Below are 23,612 nucleotides of genomic sequence, written 5' to 3'. Positions count from 1 at the left end.
ATGCACGAGAGGGCATTTTGGCAGACTATTTCCTGAGAAAAATTTAATTTAAAATAAACAATAATTGTTCCTTTTCTTAAACTATAAAATTAAAACCAAATGATGTTTATTAATCCTAGACGAAAATTTGGCACTAGTGCAAATTATCGATAATTTGCACTAGTGCAGTATTATCACTGAAATTTGATCGTTGCTAGGTAAACATAAAATATTACAGCTTTTTGGTTGGCTTAAATTTTTCGAAGGAAATAGTCTAACAAACACAATAGAACTGACAATAGTAGTCAAGTATACCTGCTTTTGGGACCGTACTACCTACTACCATCATCTAGTAACACGCATTGACGAGCGTGGATATTCCACATTCATTCCTGTATTTGCCAAAATGTATATTGTTTGTATGTTTTCAAAAATAGAAATTCCATTTTTCACTTTTTCCTGCTATTTCAAGGAAGTTTTAATAATTCCCCTGCTGTAACCATCACGGACTATTGCAAGAATTATCAATTTCAACTTTATATGTCTTTATAAGTCTCTTAATTCAGGTTGACTTTCATTATGCTGTTTAGCTAAATATCTTGCAATATACTCAAGTGCATCATCTGTAGGTTCGGGTAAGGTGTTATCTTTGTACTAGAATTGGAAGCATTCCCAGATATAATAGCGGAGCTTGTTGAAGAGAATGTGCGACTAGAATTTCAACTTGACTTTCAACTTCTTCCTTTCAATGAAGTAGATGTATCTATCAACTCAAGGTTCATTTTTTCTAAAACTTTTTATGTTATATACTCTTCGCTGGTGGATTCTTCGGCATTTACATTTATTAAACATTTTATTATTTTGACTTTTAAACTGATGTGAGCGTTTTGAATGATAAATTAACCAATTTTTATAGGAGTTCAATACAACAATTGATTTGCGTTTACATTTTTCATACGTTTTTCTGTTTTCTTTAGCTGTTGCTTCACTTGATTGGGTCATCGACTAAAGTATTCCTTTTCTTCGTCCGTAAAATTGTTTCTGTGTACTCAGATACGGCGTCCCAGTTTTTTCTATCGAGATCATAATTTCTACGATCTTTTAAGAAGTGAATTTTCCCGTTTTTTTTTGTGTATCTCCCATTGGAAGTTTCAATGATTGCATATGAAGAATATGTACTCTGCATCGATCAAAAGTAGTTGGGTGATTCATTGTTGACCTCCCCGTGACTTCTCTCTATCCAGTATGGTAACAAACGCAATGTCAATCGTTGATCCGTATCATAACTCTGCTGACTCTGGTCGATGGTCACCTCTATCTTCTTTCGCGATTCTGGCTTTGTCGATGATGATGTTAGTTCTGACAGCGAGCTGTATGCACTGCATACTATAAGAGCGGCTTTGCGTTGCATTCTGGTTATTCTTTTGTGGTGTATTTCCATCTGCATAGTCTCTCCTCATATTTATACGCTGTACAGAAGTATTCAATTTGTGACAGACATACACAGTGTCCTTTTGGTGTTTAGATTCAGATTTATTTGCATAGATCCATAATTCGTAGCCTGTCACTACTTTTGAAGCACCGTACGTACACCATTAAAAATGTCAAATCCTCGTAGATGCAATTTTAACAACTTGAAATTGTCTTGAGGTACTTTGAAAATCAGTTTTATCAGTTCCATTTTGTTACGCCTGTGGTTGATGACAAGCGATCTCGTTTATACGTAACAACTCAGTAAATTCCTTGGAATAACTGATCTATTTACAGAATCCATGTAACAACAATGTAACATAAGATCATATAGTTTATAGAACAAACATTAACTAAAAATAGATTACTTTTTTTTACATAAATCTGTATCAAATGTTTGTTGACAAATCTAATGGTATGCAAGAATAAATTTTACTTGAAAACATAAATCAACATTGAAACTTTAGTCAGAGTTTGTTTTGTTTCAGATGAACAAGAACGAGTGCAAAAGAAAACTTTCGTTAATTGGATTAATTCTTATTTATCTAAGGTAAGTATACGAATTCATATTTTATTTATTTCGTTTGGGAAATAGCCATATTATGGTAATTAAATCCATAATATCTATGGGAAACACATTTGATATGAAGTTCAGTTTCGTTTATGATACTATTTATTGGGAAGCTGTGGATATGGATCAAAAAGAAAGTGCCGGGGTAGAGATGGAAATTAGTAATGAAAGCTTTGAATTCTTTTTAACGTTATATGAGTATGCTAGGTCTCACCTTGGCAGAACTTCCTCCACAGCACGTTCTAAAATATATTTTTTTAAAATTATTTTTCTATGCGATCTATAGCTCACAATTTGGTCTAGACTTTATTTACTGTTTCTTATCCTTTTCAGTGACCTCGTCTTGTCTTCTGTAGAAATAGAACAAACATACAAAAATCGTGAAAATAGTGACCGAAATTTATTTGGCCTCATTAATTTTTGGCCCAATTAAACTTAATTACCCAATTTATTCATAAATTACACTTTAAAGACCAAAACTTCAAAAAGGCATTTTCTGATAAAACGGAAATTCAGAAATGTGGATGTGACAAAATTTAACTGGAAATAGCTTCGAATCCGCCAAATTGTGATAAAATTGAACATAGATATGCTACTTTTTCACTAATCTGAACTTAAAAAAAAAATTTCTGAACTAATTTGGTAAAACGAAATTTCTTTAATAATAAACTTGAATATTAAAATGAGAATTTTATATAAAAAAAACTCTTTCATAGTGAACTTGGAGTCTAGATACGAATATTGGACGAAATTAATTGGAGAAAGACGAATTTACTTTGACTTGCCAGTTTTTGGCCAGATTAAACTAAGCTTATCAAATTCATTGCTAAATTACACTTGGGTAAGCAAGGTTTGTGGTAACTTCGAGAATTAAATTTACGAGAAAAGAAACTTGAAAAAACCAATATCCTCATAAAATGAAAATTCAGAAAAGTGGATTTATGACCAAATTTAACTGGTAAAAGAAAAAGTTCTTTCTAAAATATATAAGGAACCGATAGTTTTCGACCATATTTAACCGAGATAAACGAATTTTTCACCAATTAAACTTTTAAAATCGAGATTTTGTAGTAAATAAATTTATAAAAGCACCTTTTGGTAACAAAAAATTTTTAAAACTTAACGCATTACATAACTGAACAGCTAATATTTGAAAACTTGAAAAATAGATTTTTTTCACCATAACAAACTCGAATCCGCCAATTTGTGATGAAATTGAACATAGATAAACAACTTTTTTACTAATCCGAAATTAAAACAATAATTTTTGAACAAAACTAACTTGGAAGAGCGAATTTTCTATTTTTTATCGAGTGCACGACAGTATAAAAAAATTCATTAAACTGTAGGTACATTAAAACTAATTTAACCCGAAAATCAGAATTTTGACCAAAATGTACTTGATCTCGCCACTTTTTGGCTAAATTTAACTAAGCTTATCAAATTTATTACTAAATTAAAATTGCAGAAACAAAGTTTGTGACAAAAATGTATTCCGAGAATTGACTTTTCGAGAAAATGAATTTCAAAAAACTGGGTATATCACCAAATTTAACAATGAAGGGAAATTTTTACTAAAATGTACTTGAAACCGCTAGTATTCTATCAAATTAAACTCAGGTAAAAACTTTTTTAACTAAATTGAAACTAGGAAGACCAAATTTTCACGAAAATATACTTGAAAGTAAATTCGGCAAAGCCAATTTTGTATTTAATTCAACTTGAATCCGCCAATTTTTGACCGAAATAAACTTAACTAAACAAATTTTCACTAAATTACAATTGGAGAAAGGAGCTTTGGAAACAAATCGAACTAGAAAAACGGATTTAACACAAAAATGAAATTAGGAATGAAAATATTCACATAAGCAGATTTTGACTAGAAACAACTTATAAGGTATAATTTTTTCGCCGAATCAAACTCATAGAATCGACGAAATACGACAAACACCCAAAGAAGAAATTGAAAATGCTTTCAAATGAATAATAACTAGTAGCAGCTACGATCTAATTTTATTTACGGATGCTTCCAAACATGGACTGATTCCACCAACTTGCAGCATTCATACAGGTGAACTATTTAGCATTCTACAAGCCACCAATTTCATCATCCCTCCTTATAAGCATATTGCAATATGTACAGACTCAATGGCTTCAGTTTCATCTATTAAAAATATATTTACCGATCACCTTATTGTCCAATCTAAACATGACTACCAATCTCTCACATCCCAAAAAATAACAATTAACCCATGGTTATCTCATATCTTCTACCACCAGACCCATTTGCACCAACTTTAGTTCGAATTTTACGATAAAACACATATTGACTTAATTCCACAATATGTCCCACAAAGATTGCAGTTCCAGTGCAAGGCCAATTACAAGGACATCCTGAATGACTTGGACCAAATCTCTTTGGTGCTTCAATTCTTAAGGGATATGAATTTTTACCATAAAATATTATATATTGATAATGTGTTAAGGTGTGTTGTATGTGTACAGAGTGAGTTTTATGCAAGGAACGTCTCAATTATCTCGGAAACGACTATGCCGATTTACGTTTCCATTAATACAAAAAGTGGCCTCATCGAGAAACATAACATTACTTAAGAAGTTTGGATTGTTTTGATTGTAACATTTTTCCACCATTAGGTCTATCAAAATCGTCTTCTAACAACTCTTGAACCAACGTTACTTTATATAGATGTAATTTATCACGTAAAATTTTCATTACGGATGTTTGCGAAATATCAAGTTCCCTGGATATTTGTCTATTACTCAAGTGTGGATCGTCTTCTAACAGGACACAAACATCTAAAAATTTGTTTTCAGTTGATGCAGTTTTTCTGCATCAACATTTTCCTTTTACTAATTTACTGACAGTAGATCCTGTCCTTGGGATTTCGGTTAGGATATAAATTATTAAAGATATTACACGTTTCTTATTGACTTCTACGCCTATGACCATATCAATTCGTTCTTTTTTACAGATAAACGATCCATTGTGACTTTCATTAAACTTTAACAATACTAATTTATTGAAGCGTCAAATTTGTTATTGTAGCAGTCATAATCACCTAAATGTATTATTTTAACTTCAGCGGAGATAACGCAAATCGTATTAGCCGTTTCCGAGATTATTGAGGCGTTCAATACATAAAACTTTTGATTAAAATATACTTAGAAAAGCATATTTTGTAACTTAAAAAGCCAACCTACGATATAACAATTAATGTTTGACCAAATTTAACTTACGAAGAACGAAATTTTCCTTATAATAATTTGAATCTACCAATAATTGGACAGTTTGAATTCAAATGAGCGAATTTTCAGTTAAACTCAACTGAAAAAACAATTATTTTACAATAATAAATATAAAAAAACGACTTTTTCACCAAAATGAACATTGAAAAGATAATGATTGAGATTGAAACTTAAATCAATAAATTGTGTTTAATTGGAATCCAAAACTGTCACATCTAAAAAAATACTCTTGATAATGAGCATCGTGGTGTATTTAAACATTGTCGGTATTTGATTTGATGTTTTCAGTCTATAATTTTCCTGATTAGAAACGCTATATAACCATAGGTCGTTATCTAACCAGCACTTAGCGATTAATGAATGATTTGGCATTTGATTTGTTTTCCAGGCATATGGAGCATGGTACAAGATTGTCTCGTCTCTCGTTCTAAAGCTTCCATAATATAGCGGTTTTCCGCTAAAACTAGACGCTATCACGAACTGTTCACCATTTCAAATATCAGAAGTCATTTAGTGTACGCGAAATTATCCTTGTGAGGTGTGTACGGACGTTAAATCGGTATTGCTTTTAATTAAAAGTTCGTGTATGTGAAAATTAGAGGCTTTCATTTTAGATAAATTCTGATTAGTAAGAGTGTGATAAGTTTTACGCCTAAGTTCGATTTTTAAATCTTCTAAAGTAAGTAGCTAATTTCGATAATTAGTAAAATTTTGATTTTAATCGGATTTGTTTTCGTTTATGGTATCCTTTGTTCCGTCGTTGGTATTGGTAAAATCAGTTATTAGAGGTTCAATTTTCTTCCTTCATCTTCATCTCTATGAATAAGATTATGATCTTTCTTTTTACTTCAATTAACGTGTCTCGACAACTAAGATCCTTGATACATGGTATAACTATGATACAATTATTAGCTATAACTACGACACCTTAACATTAACAAACTGTTTGGATTATATACATTAAGAATTTATATTTTACCATATAAACCAATTTCTTCCAAATATTGGTAACTGTTTCACCGTATTTAAACTTTCTTGGGACGAACTTCCTAGCTGGTGATTACTGCACTTATTAATATGTGGTTGACCCTCAGTGTTATTTTGCAGTACTGCGTGAGTCAGTTGAGTATGCCCGATGTGTAGTATGCGTACAGCAACCGAGTTTCTATGACTCATGGAAGCTAGGTTTCTGAAGGCGATTGTTCTTTGAATTTTTACATGTAGCGTATAGAACGTCTTGTTGCTGTTGAGGTTAGCCGTCGAAGCTTCTTTTGTAGCTTGATCTGCAAGTTTATTTGAAACAACAAAACTTAATAAGAAAAGTGACAGAAGCAAGAAAAGAAGGAAAGGGAGACCCAGAAAAACTTGGCTACAAATAGAATAGCAAGAGGAAGGCAAAGGCAAACAATAAGCAGATGAATGAAATAGCAAAGGATCGGAAAGAGTGAAAAAATGGATGAAAGTAGAGTTAAAATTAAAATCTCAATACTCTGGTGCTTGAAAGGGCAAATAGTTTTTTAAAAAGAAGAAGGAGAAAAAGGAGAAGAATGAAAAGAGAAGAGGGAGAAGAGGAAGAACAAGAAGAAGGAAAGAAAAGGAAGAAGAATAAGGATAAATCTTGTGACTAAAATTGATTAAAAAAATAGTATATATCATAAAACTAAGAAACGTTGATTATCACCAAATTAAAACTGGAAAAGTAATTTAGAAAAGCGATCAGACTTTACATTGATGCAAAAAATAATGTATGAATGAATAAAACTTATAGAATCCAATTTTAACCATAAGAAACTCAAAAATTCGTATTTTGACGGATCAATTTATTGAAAAAGTATTTTACACAAAATTGAATTTGAAACAGCAATTTGATAATCTGGTCGAACTTAGAAAACGGGTTCTGAACAACATAGAATTAAACAGTACGATTTTGAACATAAAACTTGAACCAAGGAATTATTGTTTAAAATAAATCTGGAGATGTCAATTTGTTAAATGAAATTAAATGTGTTCAAACGAGTTTCGGGCCAAATACTCAGAAAAACAATTTTTGACCAAATTGAACTCAAAAAATATTTTTTAACCAAAAATATACATATTTTCCGAATTTGATAAACCAATAGAAGTGTTTGAAAAGTGGAAAAAGACAAAACAGAAAATTAGTCTGATTTTAAGTATAACAAAGAATGGTTCTACCAAGAAATAATATATTTCTTAGACCTTTTGATATATTAATGCTTGTAAATGTTCTTGATTTTTGGTCTCTTCTATTGAAAAATTAGTTTTTTTTTAAATTTTTTAAAAATTAATAAAAAAACTGACGTTTTGACTTAACATATATTGATGATGATATTGGCAATATCATATTTTGATACAGACTGAAGTTAAGTCGAAACATCAATTTTTTTTCATTAATATTTCAGAAATTCTTAAAAACTAGTTATTTATGCAAGTCGTAGGAATCACTTTACTCACGAGTTTCATACAAAAAATTTTCTACGTCCATGGACAAAACTTTTATCAATTTTTATTTTGTAATAGTAATATTAAAAGTACAAATATGAGCATTATTAATTTGAAGTGAAGAAGAAGTTACATTACTATTGGTACTTGAATTGGCAACATTTAACAAGTTCAAAGAAATAACATCGTCTGTAGTTGTATTAGTACTTATTGCGATAAGCGAGGGAATTTTTGAAAAGGTATTGATACCTATAACTTCGGTTTTGCATTTTCCATTTCTATACCTCAAAAAGAAATGATCTGTTTTGACATTTGTGGGTCGTTGGATTTTATATTTTTTATAAATCTTACCAAGTTTAATCTATTGTCAGATATTTTACCAATAACAGTAAATCGACGTTGAACATGAGGTTTTGTATCTGTGATAATTAAATCATTTCCGGTATTATTAATATCGTTACACTTCATTTTATATAATTCTTCCCTACGCAGAGCTCCTGCGGTTCAGAATATTAAAGCAACCTGAAAGATGTTGCGGATAATATCTAAGCTAACATTAAAATTTTTTGTTGTCATACCTTATACATGAGATAATGATCGTCTGGAGCTTGCAACAGAAACTTATCAATTTCTTCAGAGGTAAATGTTTTAGTTTTTTGGGTCTATAGCCAACTGATTTATTTTTTAAATATGCAATGAGTTTCGATTATTTACTGATGTCTATATGTATATGTTATTTACCATTATGTTGTCTTTCAATTTTGAATAAGTCGACCAAAGTGTTGAAGATTTCCACATTTTAGATTTAGTTTCAAAGTAAGCTAGTAACACTTATTCTGTGAAGCTGTTTATGCCTTTTTTAGTACCCCACTCCATAAAAGAATTATATTCCTTTAAATACTGTGCCCTGGATTTCTCAGGAACAAGATTCATTGTCGTTGCAGTTGCCGATTCAACAACATCTTCTGGTGTGCAGTTTAAACTTTCTTCACTATTACTCTCCATCCCTAATAATAAAATAATAAAATGACACGTAACTACACTTTTTTAACGCAAAAGCGGGAAAAAATGCATCGCCACCATACTTTTTTGCACGCTTTTTGATCAATTCAGAAATTATATTCTTTATAAATGCAAATGAATGAAAAAAACGTGAATAGTATAATGGACGTAGAAAAAACTAATTTTAAAACAGAAGAGACTTAAAATCAAGAATATATATATATATACGTGTGTGTGTGTGCGTGTGTTTATTTTTTCTCACTATTTTGATAAATATTGAAATAAATAAAAGTTAAGAAATAAAACATATATGTATTACACCAGAGGTTCCCAAACTTTTTTGTTTCGTAGACCCCTTGCCATATTTTGTGGTTTTTATTAGACCCCCACCTGTTCTTAAAAAAAAATTAATAAATAAGTAGTTCCTATAGTGTAAAAGACAAAAAAACACATTTTTATACATTAACTAATTTATTAATTAAATTTTAAACAAAATGTGTTGTAAAAAAAAACAAAAAAGAAATTAATTCATTCAATGCGAGGGATGAACTTGATGCTTTAATAACAAATTATCAACATTTGGCTTCAATTTAGTAACATTTAATCTCAAATCTCCTCGGTTTACTATGTCCAGTTTGTTTCTTTTTTTTTGTAATAAGATTAGTAACTGCACTGAAACCTCTTTCTACGAGATATGAAGACGGAAAGGCAATTAAAAACTTTCTCGTGATATTCCACACTCCGGGATATGTAGCAGGTATGTCTTTCTGAAGCCAAAATTGTTGATAACCCTTTCTGAACTCTACTTTAAGTTCTTCGTTTGTACTTAATCCAGTTAATTCTTCTTGTAATGAGATATCCGTCTCCTCAATATCAACATAAGGATTAATAATCCATTGTGGTATTATTAGCGTCAAAATATCTTCGAATCTCGTTTCAAAATTTGAGTAGAGTGCATTCAAATGATGCACATAGACTGGAACATCGTCTTCTTGGCAGTTTACTTGGGATAAATTGGGAAATTGTGAAAATTCGCTCCGTCCAATGTTTTGCTTCATCATTTTAATTCTGGCAAGAAACGCTGAAATGACCGACTTTGTCTTAATCAAATTTAAACTGTCACCTTGCAACTGCAAATTCATCGTATTAAATTTAGCAAATAAATCGGTCAAATACGCGATGTCCGTTTTTCTTTTTAATAAACTTTCTTTTAAATTTTCATATCTACCATCGAGAAACTCTAGAACAGTTTCAAAAAGTGCAAAAAATCTTACCAAGCATAAACCTTTCGACAGCCAACGCACATTAGTGTGAAGAAGTAATTGGTGGAAGTTCTCGTCGTTATCTTCACACAACTGCGCAAATAATCGCGTATTCAACGCATTGCTGCGGATTCGGTTTACTGCGTCAATGACAAATTGCAGAGATTCATGCAATCTTTCATTCAAATTTTTAGCAACTAGGTGTTGTCTATGGATGACGCAATGTACTGCTAATACCCCGGGTACGCTTTCTTTTAAAAAGCTTATAAATCCACGATATCGACCAACCATGGCAGGTGCTCCATCGGTAGCTACAGATATTATATTTGATAGAGGAATTTCTTTTTCAATAAAGTAATCCCTCAAAACATGAAAAATTGATTCATCTTTAGTGTCGGTTGCCAAAGTTCTCGTAAATAGCAATTCTTCGTGGATATTTTGATCCATAATAAAGCGAACATATGCTAGTAATAATGCTTCATTTCCAGGTAAAGTTGACTCGTCCAGTTGTATAGAGAAATGGGTCGTTTGCAAATATTTACATAGGAAGTTTTCAATATCATCACTCATTTCATCAATGCGTCTTTGTTGCTTAAGGGTATTTTCTTTATGATATCAAACGCAGGTTTGTGTAAAACAGTCTTTATAACCTCTTCAACGGCTGGCAAAATTAACTGCTCTCCAATGGTATGCGGTTTTCCGGATTTTGCTATAAGTAGTGAGATATTATAAGACGCTCGAAAACCATCATCATTTCTTTGTGACGTCAAAGTGAACATTTTGTTCAGCGTGGGTCTCTTCTGAAGATTCTCTTTGAGAGAAAATATTTCAAATCTTTATCTAATTTATCTGGATGACATCTTCTTAAATGATCTTCCAGCTTAGATGGCTTCATGGCGTCATTGCTAAATACTTTGTTGCATATAAGGCACAATGGCAGTTGTTTATTCGACAATGATGGAATAAAGCCAAACTTCAGATAATCAACATTGTACTGTCTACATTTCTTTTTTGATTGCGACATGCTTAGTATAGGTTATCTGTGGACAACGAAAGCTATTTATATAACATAAAACAATATTTAAAAATTTAATTTATTTATTTTAAATTTTTCTTCAGTTCTAACAACAAGAACAAAATTAATATTTTATAAAAAATAATGTAAGAGGTACTTACTTTTCTTCGAAACTTCGAATCAAATTAGTATTCCTTTCGTTGAGGATAACAAAGTAAAACACAAAGTGCACAGTGCTATTATTCAACTGATGTCAAACACAGCAAAATTAACACTGTTTTTGATTGAACCTTTATGGTCCGAGAGCCAGCTGTCGAAAATCGAGACGATTATTTAAAGCATGAGATTTACAGGGTAGATAGATAATGATATGAGGATTCCAAAAATCATAGCTTGCCTAATGTCCATCCACGGAATTGCCCCTAAAACGGGTTATTTCCGGTAATTATTTATAGTGCTGAAACAGTGGTATTTCGTTTTAAATTTGACTCAGATTTAAAGATCAGAATATATAGAATACAAAAAAATTTATTATTTCTGAACAAGAAAATATTAAATTATCTCAGGCAAGCCTACGGAAACATAGGGCAAATTACCCTTAATTAGCCGCGCAATAGTGATACGAGAACAAATGTTGAATTTTTTACTAGTTATAATCGGAATTAAAGCACCGTACTATCATAGATTTGTAGATTATTTAATTCTGAACAAGAAAATATTTATTAATTATACGGCGAGTTAAAGAAAACAACCCTTAATTCGTAATTAATTAATAATTTTATTGAAATTATAGGAAAAATTAATTATATGCAATTATTTTGTACGTTTTTAGAAATTTGAAATAGATCAGATGATCGGAATTCAGTTAATTTCATTCATCATTATCTATCTACCCTGTAAATCTTATGCTTTAAATAATCGTCTCGATTTTCGACAGCTGGCTCTCGGACTATTAGTGGACCGAAGCCCTCACAAAGAATATGCTTGCACATACATAAAAACGGAGCGTGTCGTCATTGCTCTCTTATTTCTATCTTAAAAACAATTCTGCTTAATCAAATTTCAACAACAACGGATGTTTAATATTTAAAAATCGTGATTCTTTTCATTAGCTTAGATTAGAGAGTGATTTTTGCTTCGATATACATTCGTTTGCTAACTTATTTGTTTTCCTTTGATGTAACGAATACAACATAAAATATATTAATAACTAATATAAAATTATATTATTATATAAAAATTATATTAAAATTTTGTAATTTTGAAAACTTCTATCTATTGACCCCCATTTTTATTTCATGGACCCCCAATTTATTTTTTTGCCTACATAGACCCCTTGCAGGACTTCATCGACCCCTGGGGGTCGATATGGACCACTTTGGGAATCACTGTATTACACGTTTCTGAAATTTTGGATAACTTGACAATGATTTAAAAATACATTTTATAAAAGAAATACATTTTTTTTAACCAAAAAAATTTATCACTCAAATTGTCTGTTGAAAAGTAGAACGCTCCGTAATTATAGACCTCTTATTAACTAAAATATTTGGAGAGATAATAATTTCAGATTTTCTACCAATATTATTTTGAAATTTTCTTCATTTTTCTTGTGTTTAACATTTGTAATTTGACTCGAATTTTCATTATTTTCAGCGAGTTCCACCGCTTAAGATAGAAGATTTGATCGAAGATTTGAAAGACGGCACTAAACTACTTGCACTTCTAGAAGTTTTGTCAGGAGAGAGACTGGTAAGTTTATTTTCAATTATTAATACGTCCTCTAGTTTCTCGGCTGTTCTTTCACGGCTTTTCTAATAATTTTTTACAGGGAAACCATTGCAATAATTAATCTGATTGTTTTTGCATAATCTTGGGGTCGACAGGAAGACATCAAGTAAATAAGTGCTTCACGGTGACCAAGATTGCGCTTGTTCTGTTTATGTGAAATTAAAAAACCAAACGGCATTTCATTCTTCATATTAAAGATTAGCGATTTAACTAGAGTTGATTCTAAATACACTTACATTCAACTTCAAGCATTTATGATAATCTCAAGTCAATCGCTGACTAAAAACATACTAAAGATGCTTTATAAATTTGAACAATATCGGTACAGTAATTTCTGAAATATCGAGGTCACCGTTTCAAAAAATAGTGTTTCGAGAAAAAACCGATTGAAAATTCACGCATGTGATTTATGCTAGAAATTTCACTTCACCGTCAATCTATCATAACCAGACCATACAATAGACCTTACTCTTTGTTTTGCAAGTCACGCAGAGCTACACCATCGTCTCTTTTTGCGATTCGGTCCTGGCAGTGATAGATCCGAGAGCTATCACGTTATTGAACATCCCCTCTAGCTGGTTGGCTGATTTTCACTCCCATGGCTTCCAACGTCTTCAGGATAGATTAGAATCTTTCGTTGGAAGATTTTGGCACCGAGAAACGTGGCGATTTCAACCACTTTTGGTCCAGAATGAAGATGCTTCGGAGCAAAAGTCCAGATTAGCGAATTGAGCGACTCGTTAATATTTCTAGTTTCCGCTCTCTGTTTCTATGGATAAATCCTCATGAATTGGAACTATAACTTTTTAAACTGCTTCAGAATAAGGCGGTTTATTGTGCTTGAATTGCTCAGTCTCTCCCAGAAACTCAGCTATGCACCATTTGCACCTGCAGGGCAGTTTTGATGCTGTGGATTGCTGTCTTTGGGTTGTAATTTATGAACCACTTCAGATATCGAAAAATCATTTAGATTATATTTTCTACACATATTGTAGATGTGACTTATGAAAAAAATCGATTTTTTCGATCTCAGAAACTAGAGGACCCCGCTTAAGTTAGCATTGTGAATATACCGGAATCAAATTTAGAATATTTCAAAATTTGTTGCTAATTTGTTATAACAAAATTAATTTTGTTATTGCATTCATTATAAGTTTGCTCATATACATTATATTGTAATTTTTAACCCCTTACGTTATTGATAAAATACCTATTATTCGAGGTTTTCCAGGAGTTTTACCCGCTTGTGTAGAAAACATTTTTTTCTTATAGTAGTGTGGTTTTTAGTGTTATTTTTAGGATCAGGTTAAAACCCTTGACCATATTAACCAAAATCACTCAAAGCCTCGTCGTTACTGAGCACACTCTTTTTCGAAAAAGTGACAACAAATAGTGGCTTCAGTGTTTTTAAGAAATCCAAGTACTGTAAACTATGAAAAATTAAACCTTAGATGTGTTAGTGAAAAATATTTATTTAATTTAACTTCGGTAATAATTTGAATTGTATGCTGAAAACAAAGATCAAAAATACGTACTTCAACAAACTAACCGTAAGTTTCTGGAAGCGATATTTCAAAATGCGTAGTAGCATGCTACAGTTGAACGTATGAATCATGGCAACTCAACTTTATAAATCAAGTGATAGGAAAGCTTGAAGAATGAATTTCATGACTGGAAAAAAGGTAGATAGGAGCAAAACTAATTATTGGGACAACCTACAGGGGCTTAGATTGGCAACGACTCTTCTGGCAAACTATAACCAGAGAAGATCTGCTGAATGTATCAATATAAGCAAGAAGAATATACAAATACTAACAGGGGTTCTATCGGGGCCCTGTCGCCTCAATGGACACCTGAAGACGTTAGACTTATCAGATAATGCAGCCTGTAGATTCTGTTGCACACGTACATACATAAATACAGTTTTATGACAAAATTCTACAAAGAAATGTTAATTTTCCAGTAAATTATGCTTAAAACATTGTTTGATTAAATAAATTTAGAAAAATTAACAAAAGAAACAAACAAAATTACATCCTGCAAGGTTGAAATATTGCATAGATCAATATTACAATATTGACATTATGAAAGTCTCTTGCCATTGCATCATGACCTCCACTAACAAAAATTCTATTAGTAAAAGTAAACTTATTCCTAATATCTAGTTTTGTTCAATATTTTGTGACCGGTTTAAAAATGAGAATAATAAAACTAAGTAAGGAAGTAACTGAGTAAAGTAGATAGAAAAAAATTATCAGAATTATGGATTTCACTCCTGAAAACTATTTTATTACATTTACAAATTGCAATATTGAATGAATTAACTTCTATTTAGGTATCTTAAAACAAATGCTGAATAAATGTTCACAAAATATAATCTTTTTATGCGTTAATTTTAAATATATCTGGATTTTTGTAAATGTAACTTCAGTGGATTATTGTCAATAACTGTATCTGCTGCTACCCTGCTTTTGGAGCCTGGAGGTTGGTTTTTAAGTCAAAAGTAACTAGATTTTTCCCTATAATTGCAGTTCAAAAAAACGTTACCAAACCAATAATGTTGCAAGTGCAAGATCTTGCATAAAACAATCAAATGAATTTCATATGAGGACGCTTTTTATGAAGAAATATTACACCTTGTATCGCATTGCACATTGTATTGCATCATATAAAGTATCCTTTAGAGAAGCCTAGTTCTGAAATCAAATGTTTTACATTCATTTAGATTATTTTTCCTTTCCCACTAACTTTTATTTTGCCTATATGGTTATGAACAATAAAATTCTATTTAATTGAAAGGGAAATGGATAGCTTTTAAAAAATTTCACATTCTGAATGTATTCGGAGTTGAACGTCTCATACTAATTGTTTCTTTTAAGAAATAATTTTTCCAAATCCTCTGCGTCTAAGAAATGAAGAATGATTAAAATTTTGACAAAATATATAGGGCAGCTATATGAAACACAAAACGGATTCAATCCAGGGTAATAATTCAAAAGATACTCCTAATATACGAAACAATAATATAATTATATTCTATGTACGTATATCAAAAAAGCACTTAACGCAGTCGAAATACAGAAGTGAATTGCAGAATCCTCTACAACAAAACTAAAAATAGAATAATTAAGAAAAGTAAGGAATTGGTGATTATGTAAAACACAATTTTGTTATTCGGAAGGGTAACTTTATAACATAAAATTGAAAACCAGGATGCAGGATATGGAATGTGAGAATATACAAGTGAGAAAATTTTCCCAAAAATCGTTCAAAAATAGGAGAGGGAGAGTCGGACCCCGGATTAGGTGGAAAAACGTAGTTGCAAAATTATTGGAAACATAGGAAGCTGGAAATTGGAAAATATAAATTTTTTACCGATTTTCTTTGTCCCTTATTAAATATCAATATAACTTCATACTTTTGTGAATTTTTCAAATATTTAAATCATTTTTTATATTGTTACTCAACTATCTTTATCATTTATAGCCTGTGGAGAGAGGTAGGATTCTCAGAAGACCACATTTCCTGAGTAATGCTAATACTGCCCTTCAATTTTTAACATCTAAGAGGATTAAACTGGTAAACATCAACGCAAGTGATTTAGTAGATGGGAGACCACCAGTTGTTCTAGGACTAATATGGACTATAATTTTGTACTTCCAGGTGAGTTGTTCCACATATACGTTTGTGTAGAAGCTTTAGATAATAATGCTATTCATTTGATTTGGATGTTTTAAGAAACTGTTCCGCAGTTCTAAAAAAAACGATTTCTAAAATTGCATAAGCGAATATTTTATGTCATTAATAATAGAAGTTGAATTAAAATTGAATATTTTGGTTAATTATATATTGACAGAGCTCTGCCAGCGGAGCTCTAAGGTAGAAGAAATTTTGGAGCGATAAGAAAAAACTTTTTACTTATTATATATACAAGACTATACATTCTATTGAGAATTGTAGCTGCTCAAATTGAGTTCTTTTGACCCTGTATCTTTGTGGATGGTCAGCTCATTTTAACCTTATTTAATTACAGCTTCTCCATATCTTACTTTCCTGCATCTGTTTGTTCCAGTCACTTGCTTCTAGATTTTGCGTATCCTGCACAATCTGATCTTCTCATCTATTTTTTGGTCTACCAGGCAATCTTTTCTCTGTAATTTTCCTTGTATCCTGCCGTTTTTCCATTCTTTTAATGTATCCGTACCATTGTATTCTTTTTGTTGTAATTGTATTTACTATATCCTCATTTTCTACTTTTATCTATATAATAGATATAATAGATAATATAATATAATGAATAGAAAGTAACAATTTCCAATTTTCTTTCGTTCCTTTTTCTAATATCTTGGGACTAAATAATGAATACCTTAACAGTGCAATCAATAAACTGATCCACCCTATATTGTTAAGATTTCATTTTATTCTTGTTTGAATGTTGTCTATTACTTGTTGTTTTGTGCCATATTTTTCTAATTCTTATGTCTTATTTTTTCTCATTAAGTTTTCCAAAATTGTATCATCTCTTTGGTCTCCATATCTATTTTTATATTGTTGCTATTAAACCAAGTTTAGTAGCTTGATCACCTCAATTGTTGTCTTTCAAAAGTTCTCATTATTAATTCTCTTATTATTCCATTTCATCTTTTGTTCTAACCCTTGCATTGCCGTTTTGTTCCTTTGTGTTTGTCTAGCTTTCACATCTGAATGTTATTATAGGTTTGACTATTGATTTAAATGTTTTAATGTTGTTTTCTGTGTTTTATTTTTTTCGTTTATATACGTTTTGTTGAGTATCATTACATTTCTTTTTCCAATGTCAATTTTCAAGTTTTTTTTTTTAGTAATGTATCTCATACATTTAAATTTTCTATTTCTCACATACTATTTTGTCGTCTGCAAACACAACTAAATGTTTCTATATTCCATCAATACTTTCTTAATTTTGTCTCTTACTTCCTTAATAACGTTGACTGTTTTCAAGTTAAACTGTTTTCAACTCAGTTTTAGTTCTTCCTTGGTTCTCACCTCTTCTGATTCTACGTTTTCCTTTTTTTTCGGGATGTTCCATAATATTTTCATTAGTACGAGGGTTACTACCTAAGTTTTGTATTTCTTCGCACAAATTAACACAAACTTTTTTGAACGATTGTCAAATTATGCGGTATCCAATGAGAACAAATAATTTTGACAGCTAAATGTTCATGCAATATTGGATGTCTTCGATCGAACTAATGCCAAAATATGCCGTAATCTCACGATATGTCACATGACGATCTTGTAACATTAGTTTACGCACAGCATCGAAATTGGTGGCTCTAGATGGTGCTTCATCACCAAAAGTCGAAGCCACTTGATCGGTCTACTATTGTTGGTATAATCCACGTGGAAAGTCATAGGAAATCATCGCACAATTTAATTCTATTTTTTGACCAAAATGAATGTTCCATGTATCTGTAAACAACTCAAATAGCACTCGTATGACCACAAGCTCTAATGTCAAACTTCCTCGAAACTTAAGTAGCAGCTCTCGTAAACTGTCAAATGTTTTTTTTTACATCTACGAATCTTCTTTATGTAATAATTCTTTTCTATCGTTACCTTATGATGAAGATTTGGGCTTTCTTTTCTAAGGATTTTCTAACGTTGGAACTTATCAGTCCTTGTTATATAAGTTTTGACCGATAATCTTATATATATTTAAGCTTATTCCTTTGTAATTTCAGCAGTTTTTTTTGTTTCTTTTTATAGAAAGGTGAGATTATGTTTATCTATCAATCTAGTCGCTTCTGATTTACTATTGCCTTTGCATTTAGTACTTGGGTTAATTCTGAGATTCCTTAACTTCTGAGATTGATAGAATCTCCGTTTTTATTTTCTTTTCTTATGTATCAATGCTTAGCCTCTCTTCGTCATTTTGATCACTGTTCTCACTTCTTCTACTGAGAAAGGTACTCGCTCACGATTTTCTAATTTACTTTCTATTATTTTTGTTCATTTGCGTGTGTGCTATAATTTTTTTGAAGTTAAAAATACTAATTTTTTATTTCCGTGTGGGTTCTTCTACATTTTCACCACAAGCTTCTCTCATAACTTTTGCTTTACATTATTAACAGTTCACTCACCTTTTAATCTTCATATTTATTGCATTGTATTTTTGGTCAAAGCTTATATTGTTTCAATTCCTGGTTTGCTAAGAATCACTAATAAATGTTTGTAACTTTGCTCCATTCATTTTCGGTCGAAATAAAAATTAGAAGAATCCAAATACATGACTTACACATCAAATCATACCCAAAACAAATGGAAGCATTTATAATAAGTTGAGCTAGTTCGTAATTTTTCACGTAAGCTAATTGCACGTTAAAATTTATTTATATTTCGAAAGCTTCGTAACAATAAGGATATGGAATTTTGGCACACGGTGAGTTGGCTAAAGTAATTTATCTAAAGTAGATTCACGTATTCAAAATTTTAGAAGTAGCATGAAAAATTGTGCAAAACTAGATGCATTTTAAGTAAACATTCGTTATAAATTCTCCTAGGACCACCGTTAGATTTTACATGAGAATAAAGGTCAATAGGAATATCGTTTTGATAAGCAATTGAGTTTCTATCTAATTGTATCCTGTTTTGTTATTTTATAAAAACCAGTGTGTGATTAGAGCTTGCTTGCACTGGTATTCGTTATAATATTGACTCCCTTTTCAATAAAAAAATATTTGTCGGTTATAGTTAAATTTTGTACTTATAATTAAATGATAAAAAAAATAAATCTATATCAAATCTCAAAATACAAGCCAGAATTCGATAGACGAATAAATAAAAAGACGGTTTAATCGACAGTATAACAAGTGATTTATTCTAAAAATGTGATAACTGTTAGAAAAACTAATTTTTTGTGTACACCGTGTTTCTATTTCTGAAAAGATAAAGGTGGTGATAGGTACACCCAAAATTACTGATGATGACCAGAAATATATCAAACTTATCTGTCATCTTAGTTAAATCCTCAAAATAATACTGACACTGATAACAGGTTCCATTCGCTTTTTAATGGATCGAAGTTTCTTTACTTGATCTGGTTTGACGCTATCCCATTCTTCAGTGAACAATGCTTTGAGATCCAATGTAGTGGCTGATACAGAATATCTATGATCTATGCTTTAGTATTCAAGTCCGTGCTGCAACAGCGCGCGTATCTTTCTCCAGGTCTCCTGTAGATTCGTCGTCTTCTATCGCTTCTATGCAGGCACACTTTGCGTTCGTCTGAGAAGAGAACGGAGCTTCATTATTCGTCAGTTCTACTAACGTGTTCTCTGACAAATCGTAGACGAGCTGCTTGGTGGGATGGAGCTTAGATGGTGCGAGTAGCTAGCCTTTTTGGCTCCAGGTTAGCTGCCTCAATTATTCAGCCACTTATAGCCACTCTTCGCGTTTATCTGAGCTCTTTTTGGACATGAACACCAGTGAGGGCCCGATTTCTCAGTGATGTGCTGACAATAAATAGGTCATCTGTCTCGGATGTAAAACTTTTTTCGCTAGAACCGCTCTCTTAGCAAGACGATAAACTCTGGTAACAGCGCACTGAACACTTCTAGCTGACTCTGGTCTTGTCGCAATAGGATGAACATTTCAGTGGCTTTATCATTTGTTGTGTCAATTTTAGGACATAATTCTCGTTTGTTGTTAACGAAGGTGTGAATCGATTGACGTTTAATGGCTAATTGATAGTGGTGGATTAGACAGATATCTTTTATAGAAGTCAGCGTCATGGAAAGGGTGGTACCGATCATACCTTGCTGCTGGACGGTATAGTCAGGCAAAAACTTTCTTCAATTGCATTTCGGAGGTCGAGAAGGGTGCGTGGTGGTCTTACAAAACGCGGTCCCTGAAAATTCCCCACTGAAAGGAATCCCAGTGTGTCAGGTGACATGATCCTGCGGACCACTCAACGAATCATCATCTGTCATCTTCCATTCTTCAAAATGAACATTAAGGTAATTCGGCACACATAACGCGGAGCTCCATCCTGCATAAAATAATGGATGTTCGCTAGTGCTGGACCGTTGTCCATTTGTCCACGTAAAGCTTCAAGCAATTCATACAACTTTGGCCCGTCACGTGACCCTCCAGCTAGGAAAACAAAACGTGTCAACGCTTACTTCTCAAGATCGCTAATTTAGGCCTTTGGTTCTACGATACAAGGTTATTTACAGACAAATAACATCCCAACAAGAAAATTTGAATATTTGGTTAATTTATCAAGGAATTAAAATCGATGGGATGGCTTGCTGCAGCTAATTATTCAAGGCAAAATATACGGGCATAGAAGACCGGCATGTATAAGAAACTTCTGGCTCCAAAATCTCAGGAAACGGTTTAACCACAGAATTATTCAGAGCAGCAGCTAACAAAGTCAGAATAACCATGTTTTCACTACCAAAAGTAAAAGGTTACCTTAGATACTCATCAGACCGCTGTGGGTTACATTCAGGAGTCAGTTGAACCACCATATGTTCTACAGAACGTTGTCAAACCCAATTTGAAAAAAATATAATGTGCGACCACATTTAAAGAGAGACGCTGTGAGACGTTGGTCAGTGCTCATTGGAAAAGTAATAGCCACTGCACTAGGAGGTATTGAAGAAGATCCAAATCAATCAAATTGTCTTTGGTCTTGATTACATCTAGGTAGTTGAATCACATTTTCTGCAGTACATTAGAAAGCCGTCGAACCCAATTCATTTTGAAACTTATCAAATCAATTAAACCCCTGTATTAACAAAACACGCCTGGGACGTTTCAGAAACATTACTCAAATTAACTTATTATTCAGAGTAGCACTCTGAAAGCCTGAAACGAGGTAGCTGAAGAGAAAATCGACCATTTTATTAGAACTATGCGCCGATGTATTCAAAGAACATTGTGAGATCTAATACATTATTAATTTTTTTTTACGAATTTTGATGGACGATTTACCTGGTCCTAATACACGCGTATACTATTATTGCAATTTATTAACACTGGGTATTTCAAGTCGCTTAGTGTATGATCACTCCTGTCGATAATAAACCATCAAAAGGTTTGGCTCATGTTTTTTGTTTGGTACCAATAGGTAGTACATGCATTATTTATTACTGTTTTCTTTCAGTTTTATAACCTAAAAGTAATTTTAGTCGAATGGAAATAAAATATAGGAACAATTAAATAAAATAACCCATGAAGAAAGCTATACAAAATTCTTGTAATATAGAACAAGTAGATTACATATTAATTTAACCATTCGGTTCTTCTGACACAAGCAACAAAAACTATTAACACAATCTGATACATTTGTTTAGTTGAAACGTTATTTGATAAGCTATGCTTGGAACTATAACGTGTATAATTTATTTCTATTGATAGATTGAAGAAAATAGAAGACAACTCGAATACTTAACTCAATGGGGAAGCACCAGTAGTTTGGAGAGCGCTGGAACCACTTCATCGAGAGACAAATGGAAACAAGGAGCTAGAAAAACACTATTGAACTGGGTTTCGAATGCTTTGCCAACTGATTCTGGCATTGAAATTCGTGATTTTGGAGCAAGTTGGAGAGACGGAGTTGCCTTTTTGGCAATTATAGATGCTATTAAGAAGAATTTGGTAAATAGATGAAATAATCATTATAAATAAATTAATAATACTCGATTATATTTTATTAGGTTAATATTGCCGAAATGAAGAAAGCCACCAACAGAGCGAGACTAGAAACCGCTTTTGATGTAGCTGAAACTGAGCTGGGTATTTCAAAATTACTAGATCCTGAAGATGTAGACGTACCCAAACCAGACGAAAAATCGATTATGACATATGTTGCACAATTTTTGCACAAATATCCAGAACCAAAAAGCACTGGTCCAGATGCAATAGCTGCAATTCAAGAAGAATATAATAATTTACTTTCTTGGTTGATGCAGAAAACCCAAACTTTGGAAAATTTGGAAAACACTAATTCTTTACCTCTCAATTATAAAGAATATTTAGATTTTAAATCTGAAGTAGACGATAAAGAAAAATTATATAGTAAGCTAAAAGCTTTGATCGAATCACAAAGCTCTGTATCTATTGCTAAAGAAAGCTGGCAACAAGTTGTACTATTATGGGAAAAATTACAACAGCAACTATTGAGATGGTTGTGGTTATTGGATTCCAGATTACCAGGTAAGTGGAATTATGAAATTATTATTCTTGCGACAATTATAATTTATTACAAATCTAAGTGGATTTCACTATATTAATTCAAATAAAGAGCTCATAGTTACGTATACAGGTCGGCATAAGTCAGGCAATGCTATCGAAAAATCGGCTTAAGTCCGACAACGCTCATATATCTGACAACGCTGTCGAATAGTCGGTGTAAGTCTAACAACGCTCATAAGTCTGGCAACGCTGTCGAAAAAGATTAAAACGAAGCTGTTCGTGCTTCAGACAGGTGTTTCTGCATCAAGATAGCACGTGCTCGTCGAGAAGACGCGTTTTCAGAATGAATAACTTCACATTTCAAGAAAGATTTTTGAGTTAAGGACACATTTTAACACGTCAGAATGGGACAAATCAGATAGGCCGAACACATAACTGTGTTGCAAAACTTGTCTGCCAGCTGACATTTTGATGTTTTTAACCTGTTAAGTTGTATCCTCGACCTTCACTTTCACACAACACTCATTCAGAATCCTTCGGAGCTTATAATATTAATATAATGGAGCACCTACAAGAAGAGATGGATTGGTTCGATGAAGAAGAGGAAAATGGT

General features: G+C 32.0%; 1 protein-coding gene across 3 annotated transcripts in view; it reads left to right on the top strand.

Annotated features, from left to right (window-relative positions):
• LOC130448464 (muscle-specific protein 300 kDa) overlaps window positions 1-23,612 on the top strand; it is a 289,850-nt gene that overhangs the window by 44,294 nt on the left and 221,944 nt on the right. For all 3 annotated transcript variants that reach the window (XM_056785865.1, XM_056785867.1, XM_056785866.1), the window contains exons 3-7: window positions 1,938-1,999; window positions 12,683-12,778; window positions 16,304-16,480; window positions 22,223-22,462; window positions 22,522-23,020. In XM_056785865.1, the coding sequence (XP_056641843.1) occupies window positions 1,938-1,999; window positions 12,683-12,778; window positions 16,304-16,480; window positions 22,223-22,462; window positions 22,522-23,020 (1,074 nt within the window). The remainder of the gene's footprint in view (window positions 1-1,937; window positions 2,000-12,682; window positions 12,779-16,303; window positions 16,481-22,222; window positions 22,463-22,521; window positions 23,021-23,612) is intronic.

The sequence above is a fragment of the Diorhabda sublineata genome, chromosome 8, assembly GCF_026230105.1.
Source record: "Diorhabda sublineata isolate icDioSubl1.1 chromosome 8, icDioSubl1.1, whole genome shotgun sequence".
Classification (NCBI taxonomy): domain Eukaryota; kingdom Metazoa; phylum Arthropoda; class Insecta; order Coleoptera; family Chrysomelidae; genus Diorhabda; species Diorhabda sublineata.
This window is presented reverse-complemented; position numbering and strand designations above follow the sequence as displayed.